The 22,722-nt window shown below is 39.5% G+C and overlaps 1 protein-coding gene across 10 annotated transcripts in view; it reads left to right on the forward strand.

Moving 5' to 3' along the window:
- The window catches only part of IKZF1 (IKAROS family zinc finger 1), a 73,135-nt gene that overhangs the window by 1,524 nt on the left and 48,889 nt on the right, over positions 1-22,722 (forward strand). For all 10 annotated transcript variants that reach the window (XM_021386915.1, XM_021386912.1, XM_021386909.1 and 7 more), the window contains exons 2-3: positions 11,565-11,618; positions 19,084-19,203. In XM_021386915.1, the coding sequence (XP_021242590.1) occupies positions 11,579-11,618; positions 19,084-19,203 (160 nt within the window). In that variant the 5' untranslated portion in view covers positions 11,565-11,578. The remainder of the gene's footprint in view (positions 1-11,564; positions 11,619-19,083; positions 19,204-22,722) is intronic.

Consider the following 22,722-nt stretch of genomic DNA (forward strand, 5'->3'; position numbering starts at 1 on the left):
TTTCTTTTCCTTTCTTTTCCTTTCTTTTCTTTTCTTTTCTTTTCTTTTCTTTTCTTTTCTTTTCTTTTCTTTTTTCTTTTCTCTCCTTTTCTTTCCTTTTCTTTTCTGCATTGAGTCTGCTAACACATAGCACTGCAAGTGGCGTTTTCAAAGGCTTGGAGGTAGGGATGAGAAGTTAGAATGAGACCTTCCAGACCATGTTTTTCTTTTCAATAACTGGATGCCACAAATGTTACATCCATATGCAGTTACTGTCCAGCAGTCCGAAAGAAAAAAAGATATCTAATTCTGATTATAATTCATGCATTCATCTTTGCAACCCATTTGCCAGACTTCAATAATTTAGTTTTAAAATTAAAGGCTTTAGTGCATTGTAAGGGCCAAATCCTTTAAAAGACGCACTCTGCTAGCTTCAGTTGACTGCTCACATATACACTGGAGTACCAAATAGTGTGGCTGTCTATTAAACATTATAAATGAAATATAAAGGAAAATGTGTAAAAAGAAAACACATGTAAAAATCCTTCCAAATACTTTGACAGACTTTGTCTGAATTAACTCTGCCGGGGCAGGTTGTGGCCGCCTTACTGTACTGCTCTCGCCTGCCCGGTGAATTGCATAGTTTAGGGGTTCAGAGTCTTAGTGAAATGGAGAAATTAGGGATGGAGAGGCTTTCTTATATGAAAATGCCATTGCTTTTGGATTTTACAAAGCAAATTTTTACCCTTAACTAACTTTGTTTATTCTTTCTCTCCTCTAGTGAGGGAAAATTTAAGACAAAAAAAAAGTGAAGCCCAGTATTCTTCTTTGGTGTTAATGTAACAGTAACACACAGTAGTTCATAGCATGTGCCTTTTCCAAAAGGTGTTCTCTCTCCTATGTAGGAGCATCTTTCTAATATCAGTATGCTTTCCTTTGATTTTTAACTTATGTTTGCTTTAAGACTGAATAAAAAATACAGTATATGCTGCTTATAGTGCAATGTATATCCACCTGCTCATTTCTTCCCAGTCCTCCCACTCCCAAAAAAGGATCCCTCCATACTTAACAGAGCTCTCCCAAGCAGGAGTTATGTGGCTGTGTGCCTTACTGCTTTATCAAAGCCTTTGAAACTGCTGCATGTGGACATGAGAAACTAAGCACAGACCATGTGCTGCCACTCTTAATCTGATAGCTGTCCTTAGCAGAACTGTGTGGGGGAAGTGTCCGAAATACTGCAGAGCTCTGCACTTTCCTTAGTTCACGTTTCTGTTATCCCAGACTTGCTTCCAACCTTAAATATTTTCTCACAAATATTACACTTGTTGACTAGTTGAATGTTCTTTATTTTTGGGAACTGGGGACAGGCTGGAAAGGGATAAATTAATCTAAACCTGGAACTCAATGTACAGCACATCTGAAAATATATTAAGAATTACGAAAGATGTCCCTTAATGTGAGGTAAATTGATGATAAAAGGCCAAGAAGAAAGCAAGCTTATCCACTGAGTGGGAATGGGAACCATACAGAAGTCGGTGGAAGCACAGTGCTGGTCATCCTCCGGAGCCGGGGTTTCAACCCTGCTGCACTATCTGCAGGAGTCACCCACCTCCGGGGTATGGCTTCCAGAGAAGCAACAGGAAGGCAGAGGCATAATATGGAATTCCACTTACTGCCCTAATTCCGGTGGGAAGGAGTGGTGGGCCTCGGTAAGGAGACACTGATCTCTTTGCTCCACCATAGCAATGGGAAGACACTATGGGACTTGCATCCCTCTTTGCCCTTCGTGCTCACGGTGACTTGGAGATGCTTTGACACGGGTCCTATGTGCATCCCCTCTGCCAGCTGAGTGTTCCCAGACTGGCTCCCAATTCCCGGTGAGCAAAGTGGGTCAATGTGATTTTGCAGGTCACACATGCAGGAGTAGCAGCGGGGACACAGGGCTGCCGTACACCTGCACCTTCTCACCTTGGCCCCTGGCTGCCCGGGTTCGCTCTGGAAATACCTGTATTTTTCATTATACAAGCATCAATGACATGTTTGTCACTTGTGCTACGTGCAGAGTACAATAAAAATGCTAGAGTCTCCATCTCGGTGTTACCGTAGCAGTTTTCCCTTGTGGAGGCTAATACCCAAAACCTGGTTTGCTTGCCACTTCCACTGACTGCATAGCTATGCAGAAATAGAAGTGGAGAATCAATCCACAGAGTTTTACAACAAGGCAAAGCTTGTTTCTCATCATTAAAACTGGATAACTCCAAAATCAAGCCAAAAAATTTCCAGGCTTGTTTTATTTGAGCTTAGATACTACTTTTAAACTATCAATGCAATCTTACAGAAAACAAGGAAGTGGGTCCGGTTTGCATTTAGGGGATGGAAAACAATGAAGGGCATAATGAATTGAATACTATTCTGGCAGATCATTTTTGGCAACTTTTTTAAAGTCCAGAGGATATCAAAAGTCATGGATCATAGCCTAATTGTGTGGCTCTTTGTCAGGAAAAACTTCCACTGAGGACTTGTGGGATTTTTTAATATGTTTTATGTGTAAAAAGATCTGGGTCCACAGTGAATTTTATTGTTTTACAGTCAAGACTCACATATGTACTTGATTACATTTTGACCAGTCATTATGTTCTACTATTATTAAAAGTAATAGAATTAGACCAAAGAAAACATAATAAAGTAGTAAAATGTAGTGTAGCAATAATGGGGTCTTTAGAAAAAGTTGTCATCTTTATGTGTGTAAAGGAGGATACGTGGCCGACATCGTAGTGGACTCCCATGGAATTCCCCCTTTCAAAGTGACAAACCACGCTATTCTAGGAAGTTAAAAATCCCATAGAAGAAAGGTTTGGGAATGATGTTTTCTTCTCAGAATCCTTCCCTAAAAACAAAGGGGAGTGGGGGAAGTTGCACTGCTGGAAAAAATTGTTGGGTTAAATGTATTTGCTAGATTTGTTCTAAAGAATGCCAGCAGTCTATTATGTCAGTGGAAGGTAAGGACTCCTAAAGCTTTTCTGGGAATATGATTTTTTGGGGAAATATTTTTGTTAGGTGCCTGAAACTCAATGCAAGAGTCAGAATATAAAAGAGTTATTCCTCATGGGCATTTTTGCCTTAATGCAAATATTCTATTTTTTTCCTGCTGGGGAGCTACAGCATTCAGAGAAAAGTGTGAATTCCATCTGAGGCCAGATAGGCAGCCTTGATCTTCTCAGTTTTATGGTAATTCTTAAACAGCACCTTCCACTCATCCAAAGAGGCTATACACGTCTCACCTCCCCGGTGGCTATCCAGCAAAACTGACTCCAGCTGGGAAACTCGCCGCTTCCAGGTCAGCTGTGGTGTGTTGTTCCTAACACTGTAATCTGTACATAAACATAACAACAACTTGTAGTCAACAAAACTTGCGTTTGCTCCCTAAATTTAAACAGAATTATGTTGGCCCCAGACATTACGCTGTGATGTATCTTTATTAAAAACCCAATGTCTGCCTCACCCTTTTCCCTTAAGACCCACCTTCCTCGATGCTTTAAGCTCATGGATAAGAAAAGACTGCAGTTTTTTTTTTTTTACTGGGCAGGTCACTGCCAACATAGTGTGATGGCTGCAAAGGTAAGGTCCTAGTCCTGGAAAGATACATGCATGCTCTGAACCGTATTTGTGCCGCTGAAAATTCACGTGGATGGGACAGCGCAGGTTTGGGACATGCATAGCACACTTGTGCTTCTGGAATAAATGCCTCAGAAGGCCACTCAGATTGCATATTTGGAAGAGCATCTGCACTAGAATTGCCTTTTATTTTTTTTAATATGGAGAATGTCTACTACTTTAGCTTATTTTAAAATATATTTCATGTGAAAGATCTAAATTTCTTCTTCTGATCCCAGTTGCTCAAGCTTTCTCAGTAAAAGAGGAACTTCTTTGTATGATAGGTTTGATTCCTCGCTGCATTGCTTCATTTTTCCACTTGTGTCAACTCACTGAGAACAGTGGAGCAATTGCATTATAAAGCTGGAATCATCAGTAGTGGATTGGCTCCAAAATATTTGCAAAAGCAGAGAGAGTTGACTGAAACACATAGCGTGGAGAAACTTGCTAATTCATTTCAATTATAGTAATTTTAGGAGATATTCTTAGGTTTATTTAGAAAAAAAATTCACACGGATCTTTAATATGCTCATTCAGGCTGGTAATGTCCTTTAATAATCCGTAACAGCTTGAACAGTTTGAAGAGAAATTAGGAAGCAATTCTGAGATCGTGAAGCAGAGTTACTGAAACCTCCTATAATTTGGACAAATCAGCTACTGATATATTGCTGGGGATGCTTGGCAGTAACAATTCTAGACATAAAGAAATCCTTTTGTTTTTTCTCTATTGCATATTTAGATATGCTGTTCTGAAGACATCCTATGCCTTTAAATCATACATACTTATTTAAATGGACACAAAAGGTGCAGTTTTGCATCAGCTACTTGCTTTCTCTTGAGTGAGAGTTCTGGAAGAATATCCAAAAGATCAGCTGGGTCACTGGAGAACGTCCTGCGTTCTTGGATTGAGTGCCTCAATTTCCAGATCTCACCTTTTTTAGTCATTTTATTTATATGATGGAAATATGTGCATTTTCTCTGTAATAGTGAATTTATTCCTCTTTTCTTCACTAAAAATCAAGCAAAAGGTGACAGAGTTTAATGAGTTAATAAAATGCGGCCTTAATTAGGAAAATATACCTCCATATTTTTCTCATATCATGCAACTGATTTTAATGACTGGTTACAATTTGAAAACTTGAAGGAAGAACTTTTTCATATTTGCAGTGATCTCGAGTCCAGTAATTTGCACACAGACTCTAGAAGACTTTTTCAAAATCTCCTTTAACTAGGAATTGATGCCTCATATAGGCCAATACAGCCAAATGCTAATAGGATTACATATGGGAAACACATGCATGTATGCAAAATACACTCTTCATCATTTGTCGATGCTTGTACAAAGAATTCCCAAAGAACGGAGAATTATGTAGGATCTCTGAGACAACTTTTCTTACACCCTCACAATTGTTCACTAACATGGAAATTAATTTTACATGTGCCAGACATATAAATGTTTCAAATCTGTACTGTTAGCAGAGTTCTTTTCTTAATCTTGTGTGTTGAATTACGGTGCTTCCTTCATCTTGCAGACAGGAGCTCCCCATTGAAATTTGACTGCATGCTTATAATTGTATTGTCAGTTCATGTAGTTAACTAGAATTTACACTAGAGAAGAGACTGAATAAACTAAACATCTCCCTAGGCTTCACAGAAAATGCTGAATATGGAATTAATGGAGAAGGAGTGGAATAAAGGGAGAAAAAAAACGATCCACTTCGTTTTAACACTTTTAGTTTTTAATGCACTTTTTAGAAGACCTCGAGAGTGTTTTTAAAACAGGAGTGGAAAGACACTGACGTGCTCATTATGACTCTCAGCTCTCAGCTTTCAGAAAGGACCACCCTTCATCTTTGTAGTTATTATTTACATTGGGCAATGTGATGAGGCGGAAATTAAAAATAGAATTAAAATGATTCTAAAGTAGAGTCATGCACAAGATTGTGAAGTCTAGCATATTAAATTATAATAATAAAGCTAATTATCAGCTGCTTGCTGAGATACTGAACACTTTTAATTAAAACCAGTTTGTAGGATTCTGGCAATTTTCTTCAGCTATTTGCACTGGTTATGCAATACATACTACCTTTTACCCACATGTAACAGCCTTCCTGTTTGTGCTTACTTGTTTGTAGGAGGTAAGTCATATGTGAAGGAAAAAGCCTGCTAAAAAAGTCAGATGATGTCTTTTTTTAAGAAAAGGAAAGTCAAGATTAAATTCTTCTACAGGGCTGTCTTTATGCTTCCCCTCACTTGGTTGTCGCTTCAAAACCATCAGCTCGGGTAGATGTGAGAGGCTTGGTTCTATTAGGTCAAGATGAACTGGCGCAATTAGAAATGCCGCTGTACAGATCTGCAGGTAGATGCAACTCCCAGCTTAAAAACAAAAGGGCTGATGCCGCAGCATATGTACCACTCACTACCTGTTGTTATTGTGCAGATTCTCCCATCAGATATGTTAAGTGCCATAGGTGTTCTGTTCCTGCTGTGTTTTCCAGGCTGCAGCCTGGTTTTACTTTATTTATTTTTTTTATTCAACTTCTTCGTGTTCTGTGGGTGGTGGAATCTAGGACCCATCTTAGGCACTTTGCATAAAATTTAGGTTGTAAAGTGGGTTGGGGTTTTATACTTTTGCTTACTGGTTTGGATTTTTGTTTTTAAAAGCTACAGCCTATGTGATTAGGAGCCAATGAGATATGTCAAAGACCACAAAGAGGAGCTGCGCTCTTGCACGAGCGCTCGCGTAGGGTCAGCTGCTCCAGTGACCTGTGTGAGCGGTCCCTTTTCCTTCTGCCAGGCAGCTTGCACAAGCTAGAGTTGCGAAATCAGCTCCTTCCCGGCAGTGGCTGTGGAAGCGAGGCTGGGGCTTGCCAGCTTGCTTCTTTGTTTTATCGCTGTTAACCCAGAGCTACCGCTGCTGAAGAACGTGTGACCCACTCTTGTTCTGTGCTTTCAAAAGCACCTGCAGGACTCAAGCCTTCTGTAGTAAGTTCTTCTTGCTTCCCACCAAACTTCTCGTGTTTTCTGCTCTAAGCCTTCATGTAAAAGTGTATGTGCCCCTGAGAGATGTATTCATGACCAAAGGGTTCCTCCAGGGACCTTTCTGATTACTCAGAAAGGCTACACCTCCAAATAGAAACCATGCAGCGGGGCATGGTGTGCATATGTGCCCTCCTTGCAGTATTATACAGGTATTTGTAGATGGAAGGCCAGCTCTGAGTTAAGGTGTGCTGTACACCAGTCCAAAGTAACTCCACGAATATCAAAAATTGTGATTTCAAGTCCAAAGATGCCATTGTCTTGAGTGTGAAGCCCATCTTGTCACAGGGAAGTCAATAACTACATAGCTGGTGAACAAAGAAGGAAGCAAAAGAGTTACTCTTTGGCACTGAATTAGGCCATCCCATTGAATTATACCACTGGTTTTAAGAGAGTAGAGTTTGTAGAAGGACAACATGCTTATACATTTAAATTGATAATAAACTGTATCAGTGCTAAGAATACATTTTCCTGAAAAGGAGGTTCACTTTTGAATTTGCATTGTAAAACATGGGATGAAATAAAAAATTAAGGCTTGCAAATAATTAATTTGGTGTATTCTGAGATTGGAAAAATTTGACCTTGCAATGACTTCATCCTATTTATAATCAGGATCCTAAAAGTTCCCAAATTCACTTGTAGTTGCAATTTACAATTGGTATAAATAAAGCAGTGCCTCAGTGATTCACAGGGCTTACTCTGATATATTCTTAAGAAGCAGCACAAGTTGCATTGCAGAGCTGCAAGGAGATGAATCAATCGCGTATGTTTTCTTTTGGGCTGAGGGTTGTGCCAGACCTGGACAAATGCCGACTGAATTCAATCCAAAATTTTTGTGTGATCATGGTCAGTTAGCTGCTTCTATCTTTAAAACAAAATCAGCATAGCTTCTCAGTTTTAGTGTGTGTTTATTATTAATTGGCTAAAGAGCTCAGGACTGCAACATTTGATTCTTTTTCCAAAGCAATAGCTTCACCTGTGATCTGCTATTTGAATTGTGAAGAAGAAAACATAATAGGTTTGAGTTCTACATCTGAAAAGACATGAAGGTGTAGTTTTATACATTTTGGAGGGAACTTTAAAGCTCTTCAAATAAGGGAGTCAGCTTTGAAGCCTTTTGGATTCCTAAAGAGAAAAAAGAGCTATTATTACCTGGGTGCTTATCCTTTTCCTGCCATAAATGAGAGCTACACACATTCAGCACTTGAGAGTAAGATTGCTTTGGTCAGCTGTCCACCCATCTTTCGATTTCTGACTTTGGCTCCTAAATTACCTACTAATGTAAATGGATGTGACTGCATTGAAGACAGTGAGGTCATAAACACTTCTTTTGTTAGTAGGAAATTTGATTCTGTAGATGCAACTTCAAATGAAAAAATACAAAACAATTCTTTTTCTTGCCAAAATAAATAGGGTACCCATGTCATAAACATTTCCTGAAAAAAAAAAAAAAGAACTTCTAAGCAAATATTTGTAAAGGTCTGTTAATTGACAAATTGATATCAAATAAATAGTTTGGTACAAATCCTGATATCCATACGTAGGGCTCTCTTGTGCTTTCCTCATAGTTGGTGACAATGTTTTGACTGATTCTAGAGCAGAGGAGGAAAGTGAGGTCATAGAATCTTATCATAGAATCACAGAATGCCTTAGGCTGGCAGGGACCTTAAAGATCATCTAGTTCCAACGCCCCCCCCCCCCCCCCCCCCAACCATGGGCAGGGTTGCCACTATAGTTTCCTATTAATAGATTTACCATGCTAAATTCAAAGAAGTAAGTTCTCTTAAAATTTAACCCAAGTCATGCTATGTCCAAGTAAAAACCTTTTAATAGTCACAGAGCCAAAACTAAACACACTGTTGTCACTGTAGAATTTGAGGTGGGGGAATGCCCTGCCATGTTTTCTTTGCTGATACAGAGTCTACACTGAAGTTAGCTGGGATTTCATTGGTATTTACCAGATACCATAAAATACCGTAGTGTAAGAGTGTGACTTTCCCCTGTGAAGGATTCAGCAACTTTCAGGAATTTTTAATCTTGTTTGTTTGTTTGTTTGTTTAATGAATTTGCTTAGCACTTGTGGATTTTCATCTACATGTAGGAACCATACTTAATTATTATAAGTAACCTTTAGAGAAAAAAAACTTTCCCTACTCAGTTTTCCACCGTCTCTATTTTTCTCTCCATGTTTCATCCCCAGCAAATGGAACAGCTTTGCAGACTGCCCTAAAATCATCCATATAAACTCTGAAGTCATCTCTTAGATAACTGGGGGCATCAGTTTTTGGACAGGCAGTTGTCCACTATCATGGAAAGCAAGCCAAGGAGTATTCCATTAAAAAACAAAATCTATATGCACTTCATTTTACCTCACCTTATCTCACCATTTAAGAACTGGGGAGTGTTTTCATACTGAATTCTGTCTGATGGCAGCCAAAGGCAGGAAGAGGTACAGTAGAAGTGTGCTGCCTAAGTTGCAGAAATGCAGAATGTAATGCCTGTCATGCCAAGAGTAGGTAAATTTGGGAATACTGAAATTGTTTGATGGCTTTTAAAAGCCCTTGTCTACAAAACAAAAAAAAATGGCAAGCACCATGGATTCCCTAAAGAAGGTATCTTTTGCTTTTGACACCTCTTCCTCCCGTTTTCACTCCCAGCCTTGCCAAAGCCCTAGCAAGAGAGAAAGGTGGGTGCAGTAAGAATGAAGTGCCCTTCATGGATGTGATTCCCTTCTTGTGGAGATTTTCTTGGGATGTTTGCTTTGGTTGACTGAAGTTCACTGTACTCTGTGGAAAAATATGTAGTAATCAATTAATTAATAGCAGCCAGGTGACCCTCACAAGCAGTACTAAATGCATGGGCTTTTTTTCCCCCTTCTGTTATGTTTAGTCACACTTGCAGTAGAAATAGCAGATAATACTGAGCACTTGTGCTATACCACCTGCCATAAATGCACTTTATTTCCAATAACTAAGCAGGCTATTTTGTAGGAAGGTGCTGGGATTTCCCTCTTGCAAGAGAAGCTGCATTTCCTACTGACAACTTCTACTTTAAAATGGGCCAATTGAAAGCTCTTGAGTACGATAAGAACTGATGCAAATTGTTGAATAGTAGGTGGCTTTTTACATTTTGCATGTCTGGAATCATTTCTGAGAATTACATGTACCTGTTAAACAAATTATTTTGTCTGGAATTATTTAAGACCAGAATAATGCGAACAAAGCATTACTGAACGTTAAGTAGTGCCACAGTACACATTCTGTGAGAATTCAGTTCTCTTTTGCCAAGTCTGTAGGCTAAAAACTGTTCCCTAACCACTCTGTCTGCAGTCCTGAAGCTTCCACTCCCTTGTTATGCAACTCTATCATGGATCAGATGAGGGAAGCCAGCTTTTGCAAGGTGGTACAGCAGTATATTGGTTCTCAGATGTCCTGCTGCCATTCAGAAGTAATGGGGAGACCATAAAGCTTAGGTGATCAGTATGTATGACTGCTGCTACTGCACTTCTCCACTGCAGTCTGTTAGGTACCATGTGGAAGACTTGGAAAAAAACTAAAGATATCATGCAAGCTGGGCTAAAAACGTTAGGATATCCTTGATGCCCTTTCTGTAGGAACCCAGACCACATCCTCCTCTGCTTCCAACCATGAATAAAATGCAATTTAATTTCAGGAAACATGGCTGATGGGGGACGTATCTTGGTTTTAAGGAACAGCACAGAGCCAACTCCTCTTTTGGTGGGATGTGAAGTCAGTCACGTCTGGCTCAAGCTGTGAGCTAGCACACCACAGCTCACAAAGTGCTTACAGGCTTCTTCCCCTCCCCACCTGAGGCCACCTCAGCTGCCCACACCATGATTTGAGGTCAGGAGCAGGTTGTGCTGGGACTACCTGCTCTAGCAATGCATGTGTTATCTGCAAGGCTACCAGCTGTCCGCAGCCGGTGTGTGGGGCCCGGGGCCCTCTGCAAACCTGAGTTTTATTTCTACCCCACTAACCCTCCGCCTGCTTCTCCCTGGTGTTTGTGGTCACTGGTCGCTCGCTCTTTGGAACATGGTGTGTCGCAAGAGGAGGGCAGGAGCTTCCCAGTATGACTTACCAAGCGGTGGAGCCAGCCATCTGTCAGCAAAACAGGAAGGCCCGGGTTCCCTTTCTCTCCTGGGCCTGTTTCGCTATTTTAGGGAGCTGTACTTCTCCCCGCGTAGCGCCAGGCCGGTGTGGTCTGCAGGAAGGGCTCCTGGACCAGCGAGGGGCCCACGCCTGAGGCTGCTGTTCTGCCCATCTGCTGCTGCCTGAGGTGTATTCATTATTAATGGAGGTAGTGGCGGTTGCTGCTCAGATATGCAGCCCTGCCTGGGTAAATGAGACATTCTTCAGCAAATTGCTTCGTTTTTTGATTGCTGATTGTACGCGTGTCACCAAGCTGACTCAAGGTTCATCGATGCATGCTCAGTAAATTAGAAAGAACATAACTATGGATCAACCAAGAGAATGAATTCTGTGCCTACAATGACCCAGGGCCATTTAATTTTCTGCTTAATTTTGTTGCAGTCAGTTTGCATTTTGGGTTATTATGCAGTGGGAAATTAACAATAAATAACAAATTTGGTCCTCCTGTGCTTGTAATGATATTTTTATAAATCTTTGTAATGCTGTTTTTAAAAGGATCAAGGTCTGTGCCAGTCTGATACTCCAGCAAGTATGCAGGGAGGAAATAAAGAGAAAAATACATTATTCTTCCCAGATAATCTTATAGTTAAATAGCAAAGGGCTTTTTTTTTTGTTTCCCCTTCTTTCTCCTTCTGTGTGTGTTGGGGGGGGGGAGGGGTCTTCTTCTATGTGTGTATGTGTGTCTTATTTTGCATTAACTTAAGGCTTTTCCTCTCTTCTCAGATAACCTGAGGAAAATGGAAACAGATGAGGCTCAAGATATGTCCCAGGTTTCAGGTGAGGTCCTTAATGAATACATTATAAAGAAAATCCTAAATTCCTGCTCATCTTTCTAGCAAAGTACAATGTTTTTCTTCCTGTCAATAAAAACTGCTTTGGGTCTTTTTTAAAAACCAGAGTGGGAATTGAGATATAATTAATGATATCACTTAATATCAAGCTCAACAGTGCATGGATTTTCTGAAAGGAACTGGGTAAATAAAGAAGTCAAGGGAATATAGCAGCATAGAAGTAATTTTGCATTAAACCTTTGGTAGTATATCCCTGAAGCGTGGTCAGGTGCGCATTTACACTCTTTCTTTTGGGAGCAAAATTCTGATTGTTGCAAAATAAATACAGAACAAACTAAGACGAGGGGGAGAGCAAATACTAATTAAAAGCAAACAAACTTTATTTACTGCATAGGGTTATTTGACTTTTTCCAAAGATTCTGAAACTAAATAAAAGGCTGATTGACATGAGACTTTAAGCTTGTAACTGCTTTTATCCAGAATGATAATATTTTTGAACCTGCCTTAGCAGGGAGGTGGAGTAGGTGATTCTAAAGGTCTCTTCCAACCCCTGTGATTCTGTGATTCTGTGATTTTGAGAAATGTATGAAAAATAGAGAAGTTAGGTTTCTAAAATTTGACCTCTGGTGGTTTGGATAGGATTCTGCAGTCCCATATTGATAGTCCTATGGGGAGTTTTATTCTTAATTTACTTGGAAACGGATTCCTTAGCAAATTGGTACTGGAACTTAGCAAAGCAACACTTACTAATACCCCAGTGCTTCAGCAGCTGAAATGGGATAAGTTAGTCTCTTTCCCAGTTTCCTTAATGTGTTAGCAGCTGCAACAGTTAATGGCTTTCAGTTTTCACTTTTAGTGTTCGGTCTGGAGCCCTGTTCACCGAGGCCTCCTTCCGGCAGCCATGCTGGGCACTTGGCTCCTTTTTAAAGAGAGCACTTGGGCTCTCAGTTTCAAGACCTGGAGGCCAAGTGTAAGAGATTGTGAAGGTCCTGATCCAGTGTGGGTGGCCATGTTGTGAATATTTTTTCCTGGAATATATGAACACAATTTTCTCTCTTTTTCACCTTCTTTATAAAAATGTTGAGGAGTTTCCACAAAAATTGGAACACAGAATTTTTAGAGTCACCTGGAAATTGAAAATCAGATACATTTTCCAAATGAAAGAACAGCAATATAGTAATCCTTCATGCTTACAGATGATTTTCAGCTAGGTTTGGTATAGGAAAGTTGTTCCTAGTAAGCCCTATGGAAGCGTGCTACACTCCCATCATCGGTTAACAATTTTAAAATTACAGCTGGGTATACTTAACATCAACGTTTTGTTGCAAGCTGGAACAATTTGTAAATGAAATAAAGCATGTCCTGCGCCTGCTGTCTTTGGAGCATGAGTAACTCTAGCAGAAAAGGCAGTGAGATTTTAATGCCACAACTCTTTTGTGTGGACGAAGCACTGGATCTGCTCAGAGCCTTGAGGCATGCAGTGGTTAGAACCCAGCTACTCTGCATGCTGCAGAAACCCTTTCCTGCTCGTGTGAGTGTGTGGGACCAGGAGCTCTGATCTCCTCTTCCTGTGTAACAGCACAAACTGCCCAGGATGCCCACAGTTACCTATGTGGCATTTTCACAGTGGAAATAATGTGAGTTCCAGACTTGCTGTCTCTTTCAGCGCATTATACTTTTCCTTGGATGTGAGGAGAAGATGTGTGGAAGATGTTAATTTGAGTCTAGTGGATGTGAAGGTCATTTGGCCTTCTTTACTGTCTGCCTGTCTCCTTGAGAGGAAAGATTTGCAGGAAACTTTGCAATGTGAATGTTTGTGTACATTTAAATATGTATACATGTATATAATTTGTAGCTTTCAAAGTTTTCCAGAGTTTGAATCACTGCCATACTTTGCTGTACCCTTTAGCATTTCTACCAAATAATGCTGAGGAGAATAGTACTCTTCTGTAATTAGGGATAATTCTCCTTAAAAAAATAAGTATATCAGTGTAAGAGGAATTTTACCTCTGACAAAAGACATAAACCTACATAAACCTCTTCCTGCCCTTCCAGTCACTGAGCTGCTGATAATTTCATCTGATAAATTCTGTGAGCAGAGGCAGTATTGGACCCTTAGCTGTATTTGTGAACAAGTGGACAAATAAAGAACTTGCAAATCTACTTCCATTTATTATGAACTCAGCCTTCTGCAAGTCTGAGTTTGTCAGATTAAGTTCCATAGATACTGGCTCTTTATCAGGTCTTACTAAACCTTAAAGGTAGAGGCTGCGAAGATACAAGCATGTTACTTCTTTCTCATAGTCTGGCAGATCCAGAAAGGAGTTTTTCCCCCCTCCTGTCCTCTTCCTGGGATTCTACATGCTTCTAGGATGCCTCCTCACATGGAAAGGGAGCTCTACTCTATATTGGGAACCAGTTAGACAATTCCACAGTTTCAGGAATGTGGGATTGTCATGCCAGATGAAAAATCTATTTGTTTTTCCTGCTCTGTGAGTAATGCTCATCAGATGTAGAATAATCCCTGAGCATATGGAATTAGGTGACTTGGTTCACCAGACCAATTGGTTATGCTTTAAAAAAAAATGTTTGAGGAGTTTTGCTTTTTTTCTTTTTTTTTTTAATCAGAAATAAAATAGGTCTCCAGAAACAGTCTTCTCAGCTGAAGAGCAGTGATTTGCCTCCATTTTCTTTATGCAGCTGTGGCTGACTCAGGTGTGCAGTGGTGAGCCAGGCCAACAGAATACAAAGCTCACATGAGTGAGCCAAACCGCACATGTGCACAGGCATTCCCACTTCTTGGAATCCAAGCACTGTGTGCTCCTAGAGGAACCGAAATACTGTGTGACCACCTCAGAGTTCACAATTTTTATTCTTCTCCTGAAAGCGATATTTCATGAGGCAAGCAGTTGCAGTTCTGAAATGAGGAGAGAGCTGACATACATTTAACCAAGCAGTATCCGGCACCCATAGAAGAGAGTCAAAAAACACAGATAATATCTCACTTAACAAGCAGTATTTTTCCTGCTTTTTTTTCTCTCTCTGTTCTAGGGCATAACAGTTAAGGAAGATGAAAAAACAGCACAAATGTTTCCATGTTTAACATAAAAAAATCCCCCCCAGCACCTGCCAGGCTGTGCCACACTTCACAAAAGCAGGAGGAAGAGTTTTGCATTTGAAATTCTCCCTAGATTCTGGGAAGGTGTAAATGAGTATATCCTGGGCTGATTTCTACCACCTGAGTGTTGGTTCCTGTTCCAGGGTGAGTGTTTCCTCATTCACCTCTGGTTGGAGATTCCATTAGAGAAAAAGGGAGATGAACTGGGTTCTGACTCTCATCTAGAAAATCTATATATTGCTGTTCTTGCTTCACTGCTTCTTAAGTCGTTCCAGCACTCCCATACAAAACAACTAACTCTCAGGTGTTAAATAAATCCAGCATTCCTTTGTGAAAGCATAGTGAACTAAATTTCAGTAAGAAATCTTGTCCTGGCTTTCTTTTCAGCAGCTGCAGTTCTATCAACACCATTGTACCATGTGAACTGAAGAGCTTCCACAGTGGAGTGAGGCTGTTAAATCACCATGAGGCATGCAAACTTTGATAGGAATAAGGGAAGCATAAAGCCTTACCGGGTTGAACACTTTGTTCCCTTTCCTCATGTCTCTACTAAATGCGCAGATGAGGAAATTGGAGTACGAAGGAGCTGAGCAGATATCTTACCAGGCACCGCTGTTAGGTTAGGACATGCTGTGAAAATTTTCATACAGGAATGGCAATGTTTGGAACCCTGAGACTGTCTTTCAGAGCTTCAGCATGAACTGGGGCAACGTGTCACAAACTGCATTTGAAGTCACTTGCATTTATGACTTAGCTAAGGGCTCTGTCAATCAGTGGCAGAGCGAGAAAGAGAACTTCAGCTCTATGGCTCTTCTGTCTTTATATTTCCCTCACATGGCTCTTTATAAATGTAGTAATAATAATAAACAGACAAAAAACAACTACAAAACAACATCAGAAATTAGTTTATGATTCACTTACTACCTTTGAGCAAAAATATATCTATGAAATAGATCTTTGATCTATTACGTGACATTTTAATAATTTATCCCAGTATTTGCCACTAGTTTTTTGTGTTTTTTTTTTTAACCTCTGTCCCTTTGACCAGTCATTATTCTGGACACGCTTGTTAGAAAGTAAATGGGAAACTGTTCCTCCTTTCCCTCGCTCCCTTTCCATTTCTAAATTCACTGGCAAAAGGATGTTAGTGAGTTTGCATATCTGTCAGATTACCACGTGGTAGTGAACCTATCATGGTGTAACAATTTAGATGTAGTTAAGGCATTAAATATGAATATCATGCTCTGGAATCTAAAATGCAGAATTCAACAAAAGTATCTATTTTAAATCAACTGCTTTTACCCTGCCTTTTTGCATGCAGGAATTTCTCTATCATGTGTAGCATGAAAAAGTCAAGTGATGGGAGATGAGTCACTAAAGCCAAGTTTGCTAAGTTTAATTAGCTGCAGTTTCCTGTGAAGAAGGAAGCGTATCCTTCTGTCCTACCAGGTCTGAGAGGCTGTCTGATTCATGCCATCTGGGCAAACTGCTATTTAGTTAACAAACGGAAGGTCCACATTTATTTAGTAAATGCAAATTGTCACCATGAACTATGAAAGTACCAATTTATTAAAAGGTTCATCTTCCAAGAGATTGCATTGACTTCTCTTCAAAACATTCTCCTTTGCCTTCTTATTGTAGGATGCTCAACAACATATTAATAATGTTTTGGTTTTGTTTTCTGTTCGTACTCTCTCATAGCTCTGATATTGTTTATATGGGTTTGTAGCCATTAGAGTCTTCAGCTTTTTAGGTAATGTGTTCTTCTGAATCTAGGCTAACTCAAAGTATCAATTTCCATTTGTGTAACTGGGAGCACACTTTGCACCTTGGAAGTTACAGGTGGCTTTTGAATATTATTTTTTAACAATTTTCCCTAAACTAGATGTAGTGTCAAGAGAGCTGATTCTTACCAGATCGCCTCTTACTCTCAGATTAGCATTCTTGATTTTTGTTTGTCTATTTGTTTGTTTGTTGTTGTTGTTTTTGTTTTTGTTTTTTTACTGAGGAGAGAGTTGAAAAGCCTAGAATATTTCTACTGTTTCTCCTCACCCACACCTCCCATCTGTAAGATATACCTGTTTGGCAGGTGTGGGGACTTGCATCAGTAAAGCTGCTGGAAGTTCCTTAAAATTCCTTAATCTCATAAAGATGTACTTTTATTTTCTCCTTTGCTGTGAAATTCGTAGTCCTTCTTGTTCAATTACTCAAACCATGATCACTGCTGCACTCATGTTCAGTGGGCATAATTTTGTCCATTGAAGAATGCAGCACAGAAGCTGGAGACGGAGGGAGCCTTACTAAGTCACCCAGCCCATCCTTCTGCCTATGCATGACTGACCTGTGGCGGTCCTCAAGCCCTCTGGCTGGACAGTTTCAGTTAGTTCACCTAGCACTGCTCTCACCGCCTCATCTCAGGGACTGCTGTACAATCTGATAGATGCATCATTAAGAAATGCAGCCAAACACTTATTACATTCACTTAAACCTTTATTTGTGCACTAATGCAGACCACAGCAGTGAATTTCCCCCGCTGTTACTCTATTTTCAAATATTTTGAGCTGATCTTCACAAAAGGATTACAGCCATTAGAGGAAGTTGAGTATCAAGTAGATCAATGTTCTTTTGTTCTCAAGGACATATGTTTTTAAGGACAGATGTTTTTAAACAGTATTTCTTGTTGGAATTTTAGTCATCTACACTTTTCTCCTGCAAAGGGGAGAGCACAGATTATCCCAGTATGAGGGGGTTTTAGTTGCATGCCCCTTGGGGCATGGGGAGTATACAGCATATTGCACAGCAGGGTAGTGTTTCCCTCAGACTGAGCAAGAAGCTGTGACCAGGACTGTCATAGAGAGTCCCGAGTTTTCTAGGCCCCTGGAAGAGGGCAAAATGATGTGGGAGGTAATTAAACTTGCCTATTGTTTTCTGCCATGATCAGTAAAGACCAGAAAGCACTCTGCTCTGCTCCATCCAAGAGGCTGAAAGCCACTTACTTTTTTCCAAGTAGCTTGTACAACAAATCCGCATCAACTGACTGTTAGCAATTATATAAGTAATGTTTGTCTAAATTTTTCTTCTTCTGAGAACTGATTTCAGAATTAATTAATGTTCATGTGTTAATGTGGGAATGTTCATTAGAATAAATGCTTATTTTCTAGGCCTTTGTGCCATGAAATTACTGCTCCTGATGCTGTGCTGATTGCCATAGCATGTCTAAATAGATTGCATCACTGTAAATTGGTAACATCTCCATTTTGGAGACAAAGGTCATATGTTAATGTTACTGAGTTCAAATACTGATCTGGGCCTTTTTCCTTCTTTGCTGTTAATTCAAACATTGATCTTTCAGGAATAGTCAAGAAAACTAATCACTTAATTCTTTCGGTAGTTGTTTCCAAGGCATGTTTTGCAAGCAGATATGTGAAACCACTTTAAAAGAAGCTCTGCAAGACAGAGATAGTCTTGTGAGAAGTACATGTATGCTGTGCCTGATCCTGGAAACCAAGAAACCCCTCAGTTTCTGGAAGTGCACTACTTAGCAGGAGAGTTATTTTCCTTAATGCATTGCGTTCAGCATGAATGGGGTTCCATTATACTTAAAATATACTAAAGCCCCAGACTGATTTCTTCTACAATACATCATGTGTGAAAGACACAGAGGTTTGTTTCCTCTTTACAAATAAGAGATTATAGAACCCTTGAAGTTATGCTTTGGCTGACCCCTGCTAACGTCACATGTTTTGGGAGGTCCCAGGAGCTGCAGGCACTTAGTTACTTGTAGGCAGAAGGACAGCCAAAGCCTGATCTGTGGGTATTAGTGAAGCTTGATGAAGATTTAGTTGAATTTTCAGCTGAAGATAAAATTTTATTCTTTGGGTAGTTTTGTTAGAGTCCAAGAGTACTGGTGTGTTAGATTTCACCATGTTGTTGAGGCAAAAATGGATGTGCACTCCAGAAGCATTTGCAGAAACAATGACCATTTGATTCCCTTTATACTCTATCAGTCTGTGTTGGCTTAACTGAGCCTGATGATCAGAACAGCTGAAAAACATCCAAAAAATTAAGACTTGTTACTATGTATCCAGAGTTCAGTAAAATTGAAGAGGTCCTGGCCACACATTCTTCTCTCAGCTACAATTCTCCTGTATTCTAAAGCAGCTTTCCTTGTAGTACAGCAGGTTTTGGTCTTGAAGATGTCATGCTTTTGGTAGTGTTATTAATTGACAACTTTTTTGTTGTTCAGTTTTATTTGGTTTGTGGTTCCTCTTACAGTATTATTTGAGAATGAGGCTGCTTGATGATTCACCGATGCTGCTTTCTTCACTACCAGGAAAGGAAAGTCCTCCGATTAGTGATGTCCCAGATGATGCAGATGAACCTATGCCTGTACCAGAGGACCTTTCCACTACTACTGGAGGACAGCAGAGTGTTAAGAATGAGAGAGTCTTGGGTAAGATGAATAGTCCACTCTGAGTATTACTCAAATATAGTGTGAAACAACTATAAAGCATGTGGGTATACAAGCAGGTACTGTGCTTTTTAATCTCATCTAGCAAAGGATTACTCAGGTGTTTAGTGCTTTTTGTGCAACCTTCTCTTTGGGAAGGGCATTTGGAAGGACAGCAAGCCTTTTCATCTGCAGAGAAGTTAAAGAAATCTCCTATTTATCTTTTTTTCTAAAGCTTAACTGTGCATGAAGTTCCCCCTAGGAAAGATTGTTTTCAGTCTGTGAAGGAAATGGAATGAAGTATGTGACTCCAGGTCAAAATAATATGAATTCAGATTTGATAAAAATTCAGGAAATTCTCAGGCATTTTTGTTATAATTTTTAAAAGCTATCTTGAATGTTAACTATCAAGATTTTTCCAGAAATGTCATAGTAGAAAACATACAGTGTTCATATTTCAAAATCTAATATCTGTTCTTCATTTTCCCTTACTTTTTTTTTTTTTTAAACTGCAAGGACTTTAGAAAAAAAACTTGATTTTTGTTCTTCTAGGTAGAAATCCACAGTCATTGAGGTCTGTTGGATTAAAATTATTTTCCAGAAGTGACTTAGCAAAATCCTGATTCTTTTTAGGAATCCCAGGCTCCACCTGATGGACTAGCGATGCTGCTGACTACTGCATGCATCAGCTCATATTCAGTCCCCTAAAAATAGACAATATTACTTGAGCATGTTGCTTGTTCACCAGTAGGAAAAAAAAAAATAATAAAAATGCAATGACTCCCAGAATGCTGGAATGCTTTGACCAATGCCCTATGTGATAAAAAGTATTCCAAGACAGGAGTGTCTATTAAAATGTCTTTGTTTATCTGTGAATAAAAGCATTGCTCATCATTTTTACATTTCCATTGTAAGAATGAAGTTCAGGGTGGAAGATTGCTTACAGAAAGATTGCAAATGCCTTTAAATGTTTATAGTCTAAGGAAATACAGTAAAGGATGGTAGGTGGAAAGGGAGGTTGTAAAGGCAAAATAACCAAGTCAAGGTAGTATAGCAGGATGGTTTCTTAGAATAGAGAATTCTAAGATGGCATGTTAGAATAGAGCCTACTTCCATACTTCAGCACTAACTGATAGATAATACAGCAATTTTTGTAACTTCCCTTTATCTCTTGATAGCTCTTTTACTAAAAATGTAAGTGTAAAATTCATCTCCTACATCAATAGGGGCATATCAATGAACAAACAATTTTAAAACATTTTGTTAATAAACTGATCACTTTTCTAGTGCTTTATTTTCTCAATCTGTAGCTCTTTTGACAAAATCCTGCCTATATTGCTTGTCTATCAGCTCAGTACAATGAGTTGATGAGTACACAGTACAATGAGTACACAGTATCTAACCCTACAAAATATTCCAGCCTCAATAAAAAATAGCTATGTTATAAAACTCCTTTGTCCACAACTGAATAAACACAAAAGATTTTGGTTGCATTGAGCACACTTCACATCACAAATACAGAGAATCAGCAATGCTGAAATTTACATTTTCTTCTCCTAGTAGTTCACTTATATATCATTTTAAACACATATTGAAAGTTACTGTAATAAATGATTCTATAATTCTATGATTCTATAAATGAAGAAGAACTTCAGAAGAAGTAAATTGTTAGAAGACTAACCATTGAACTTGGTGCTGTAGACCTGATAAAGAGAACTATTTGAAACATCTTTCCCCCTCTGAGTGAAGGTATAGTAGACTTCATAAATTAAAATACTAAATTCACCTGCCAAATTTTCATTGGGAGCCTTCAGTTTTTGGCAGTCTCAATTAAAATGACCAGAGAGGACACCACTTTCAAAGGCAGGTGTTCAGATGTTCATGAAATGTGTGCTTTGAGTTGTGTCCTCAGATAGTGAAGCTCAAGATGTGGGTTGCTTCTGACCAATCAACAAATGATAAATGGGTGTGAAAAGATCATTTGTGCAACTAAGTCATCATCAGTTTTTAGTAATGCCCCTAAGAAGCACAACAAAACAGAAGCATATTAAAAAAAGTATTCAGGTCACTGCTACCTCTCTTCATTTCCTTCATGAGCTTGCTATCCTTTTAATGTTGTAAATCCCAGAATGCCGTTACGTGTTGAGCAGCTTCCTCTTGCAAATATTATTTCTGCTACTCTGTCCATTAAATCTTCATTCTTCTTTGCCATCTTCTCCACCCTGTATTTCCTTCTCAGACTTATCTGGCTACTATTGGGCCACATTCTCTACACTGAAGGGTTCAGTTGTTCTAGAAAATACAGTAACACTTTCAGAAATGCAACAGCTAGATTTTTAAGGCACAAAAAAAAGACTCCCTTTTACCATCTGTGCTGGCCTATGATGCTCCTAAATACCTTCTGAACTTCTAAGCTATTTAGAAATACACATCCAACTGAAATCCTATTCCATTAAGAATTATTTCTTTGTAGCTTATTTTAGATGAGCAGCTGTATTTCCTATGTTAACCTGTAATGCAGAAGCTGATGTGAAATATCTTCTGCTGATTTCTACTGCCTCTGTTCAAGTTTCAGGTTAAATGTTGCGTGCATCTTTTGTGGATAATCAGTACTCAACATCCTGTGTGTGGTAGACGGTTTCAATTTAGGACTATTTCTGCTTGGGGACTGTATCCTAATTCGAGCCATGTGTGGGAAGCTAATAATTCAGTGAGCTGTAGGTCAGACCCTATTTAATGTATAAAGAGCCACTTGTTGCAGTGGTAATGCTTGTCTGAGAAGGTAACCTGTTTATCCATAACTGCCCATACCACACCTAGCCACTGATGGATAAAAAAGAAAAAGCCACCTCACAGTTTCACTGGCCTTAGAAAGTAGCCGTGGGCTCAGGACCTCAGCATTTCTGCACTGGCAGCTGCGTGATGCTGAAAATGACCATTTAGAATTCCAACTCACTGCCTAACTCACAGGTTTCAAAAGTGATCATATCTTAGTCACGGATTACAGTATGGACCTGGAGTGCACAATATGTACAGATATTATTCTTTTTGAGAGGAGGTAATGGGGACAGTTCATCTCACAGAATGGGGTTGAAACTGTTGTACAACTGACAGAGATACCCAGTGTTGCAAGCCAGGGTGCTCCTGGACATCAGTGCATGACAGAGTAGATTAATGTGAAATTAGAAACTATTTCTTTAAAATCCAGAACACTAGCATGGGGAGATAAGTTAAAAGGGAAGAGCCTTCTGACACTTACCTCCCCTAAAGCTAGCATCACTGGGAACCTGGCATTGCTGTCACATCTTGGGGTTTTCCCTCTTGCCATAGGCATTTAGAAGTGAGAGCCTGTACCAGTAGCTAGTTACTGGTGCAGGCAAGTGTCCTTGCTCTGAACTGCTTTGTTTCCTTAAAAGGAGCTCAAGCATTTGAGAGCAAGGACACAAGCACTTCAAAGGGCCACTAGACCAACCACAACAGTTTGCCATTACATCAGTCTACTGCAACCTATACAGAGCTGGG

Source organism: Numida meleagris, chromosome 2 (genome assembly GCF_002078875.1).
Source record: "Numida meleagris isolate 19003 breed g44 Domestic line chromosome 2, NumMel1.0, whole genome shotgun sequence".
In the NCBI taxonomy this organism is placed as follows: Eukaryota; Metazoa; Chordata; class Aves; order Galliformes; family Numididae; genus Numida; species Numida meleagris.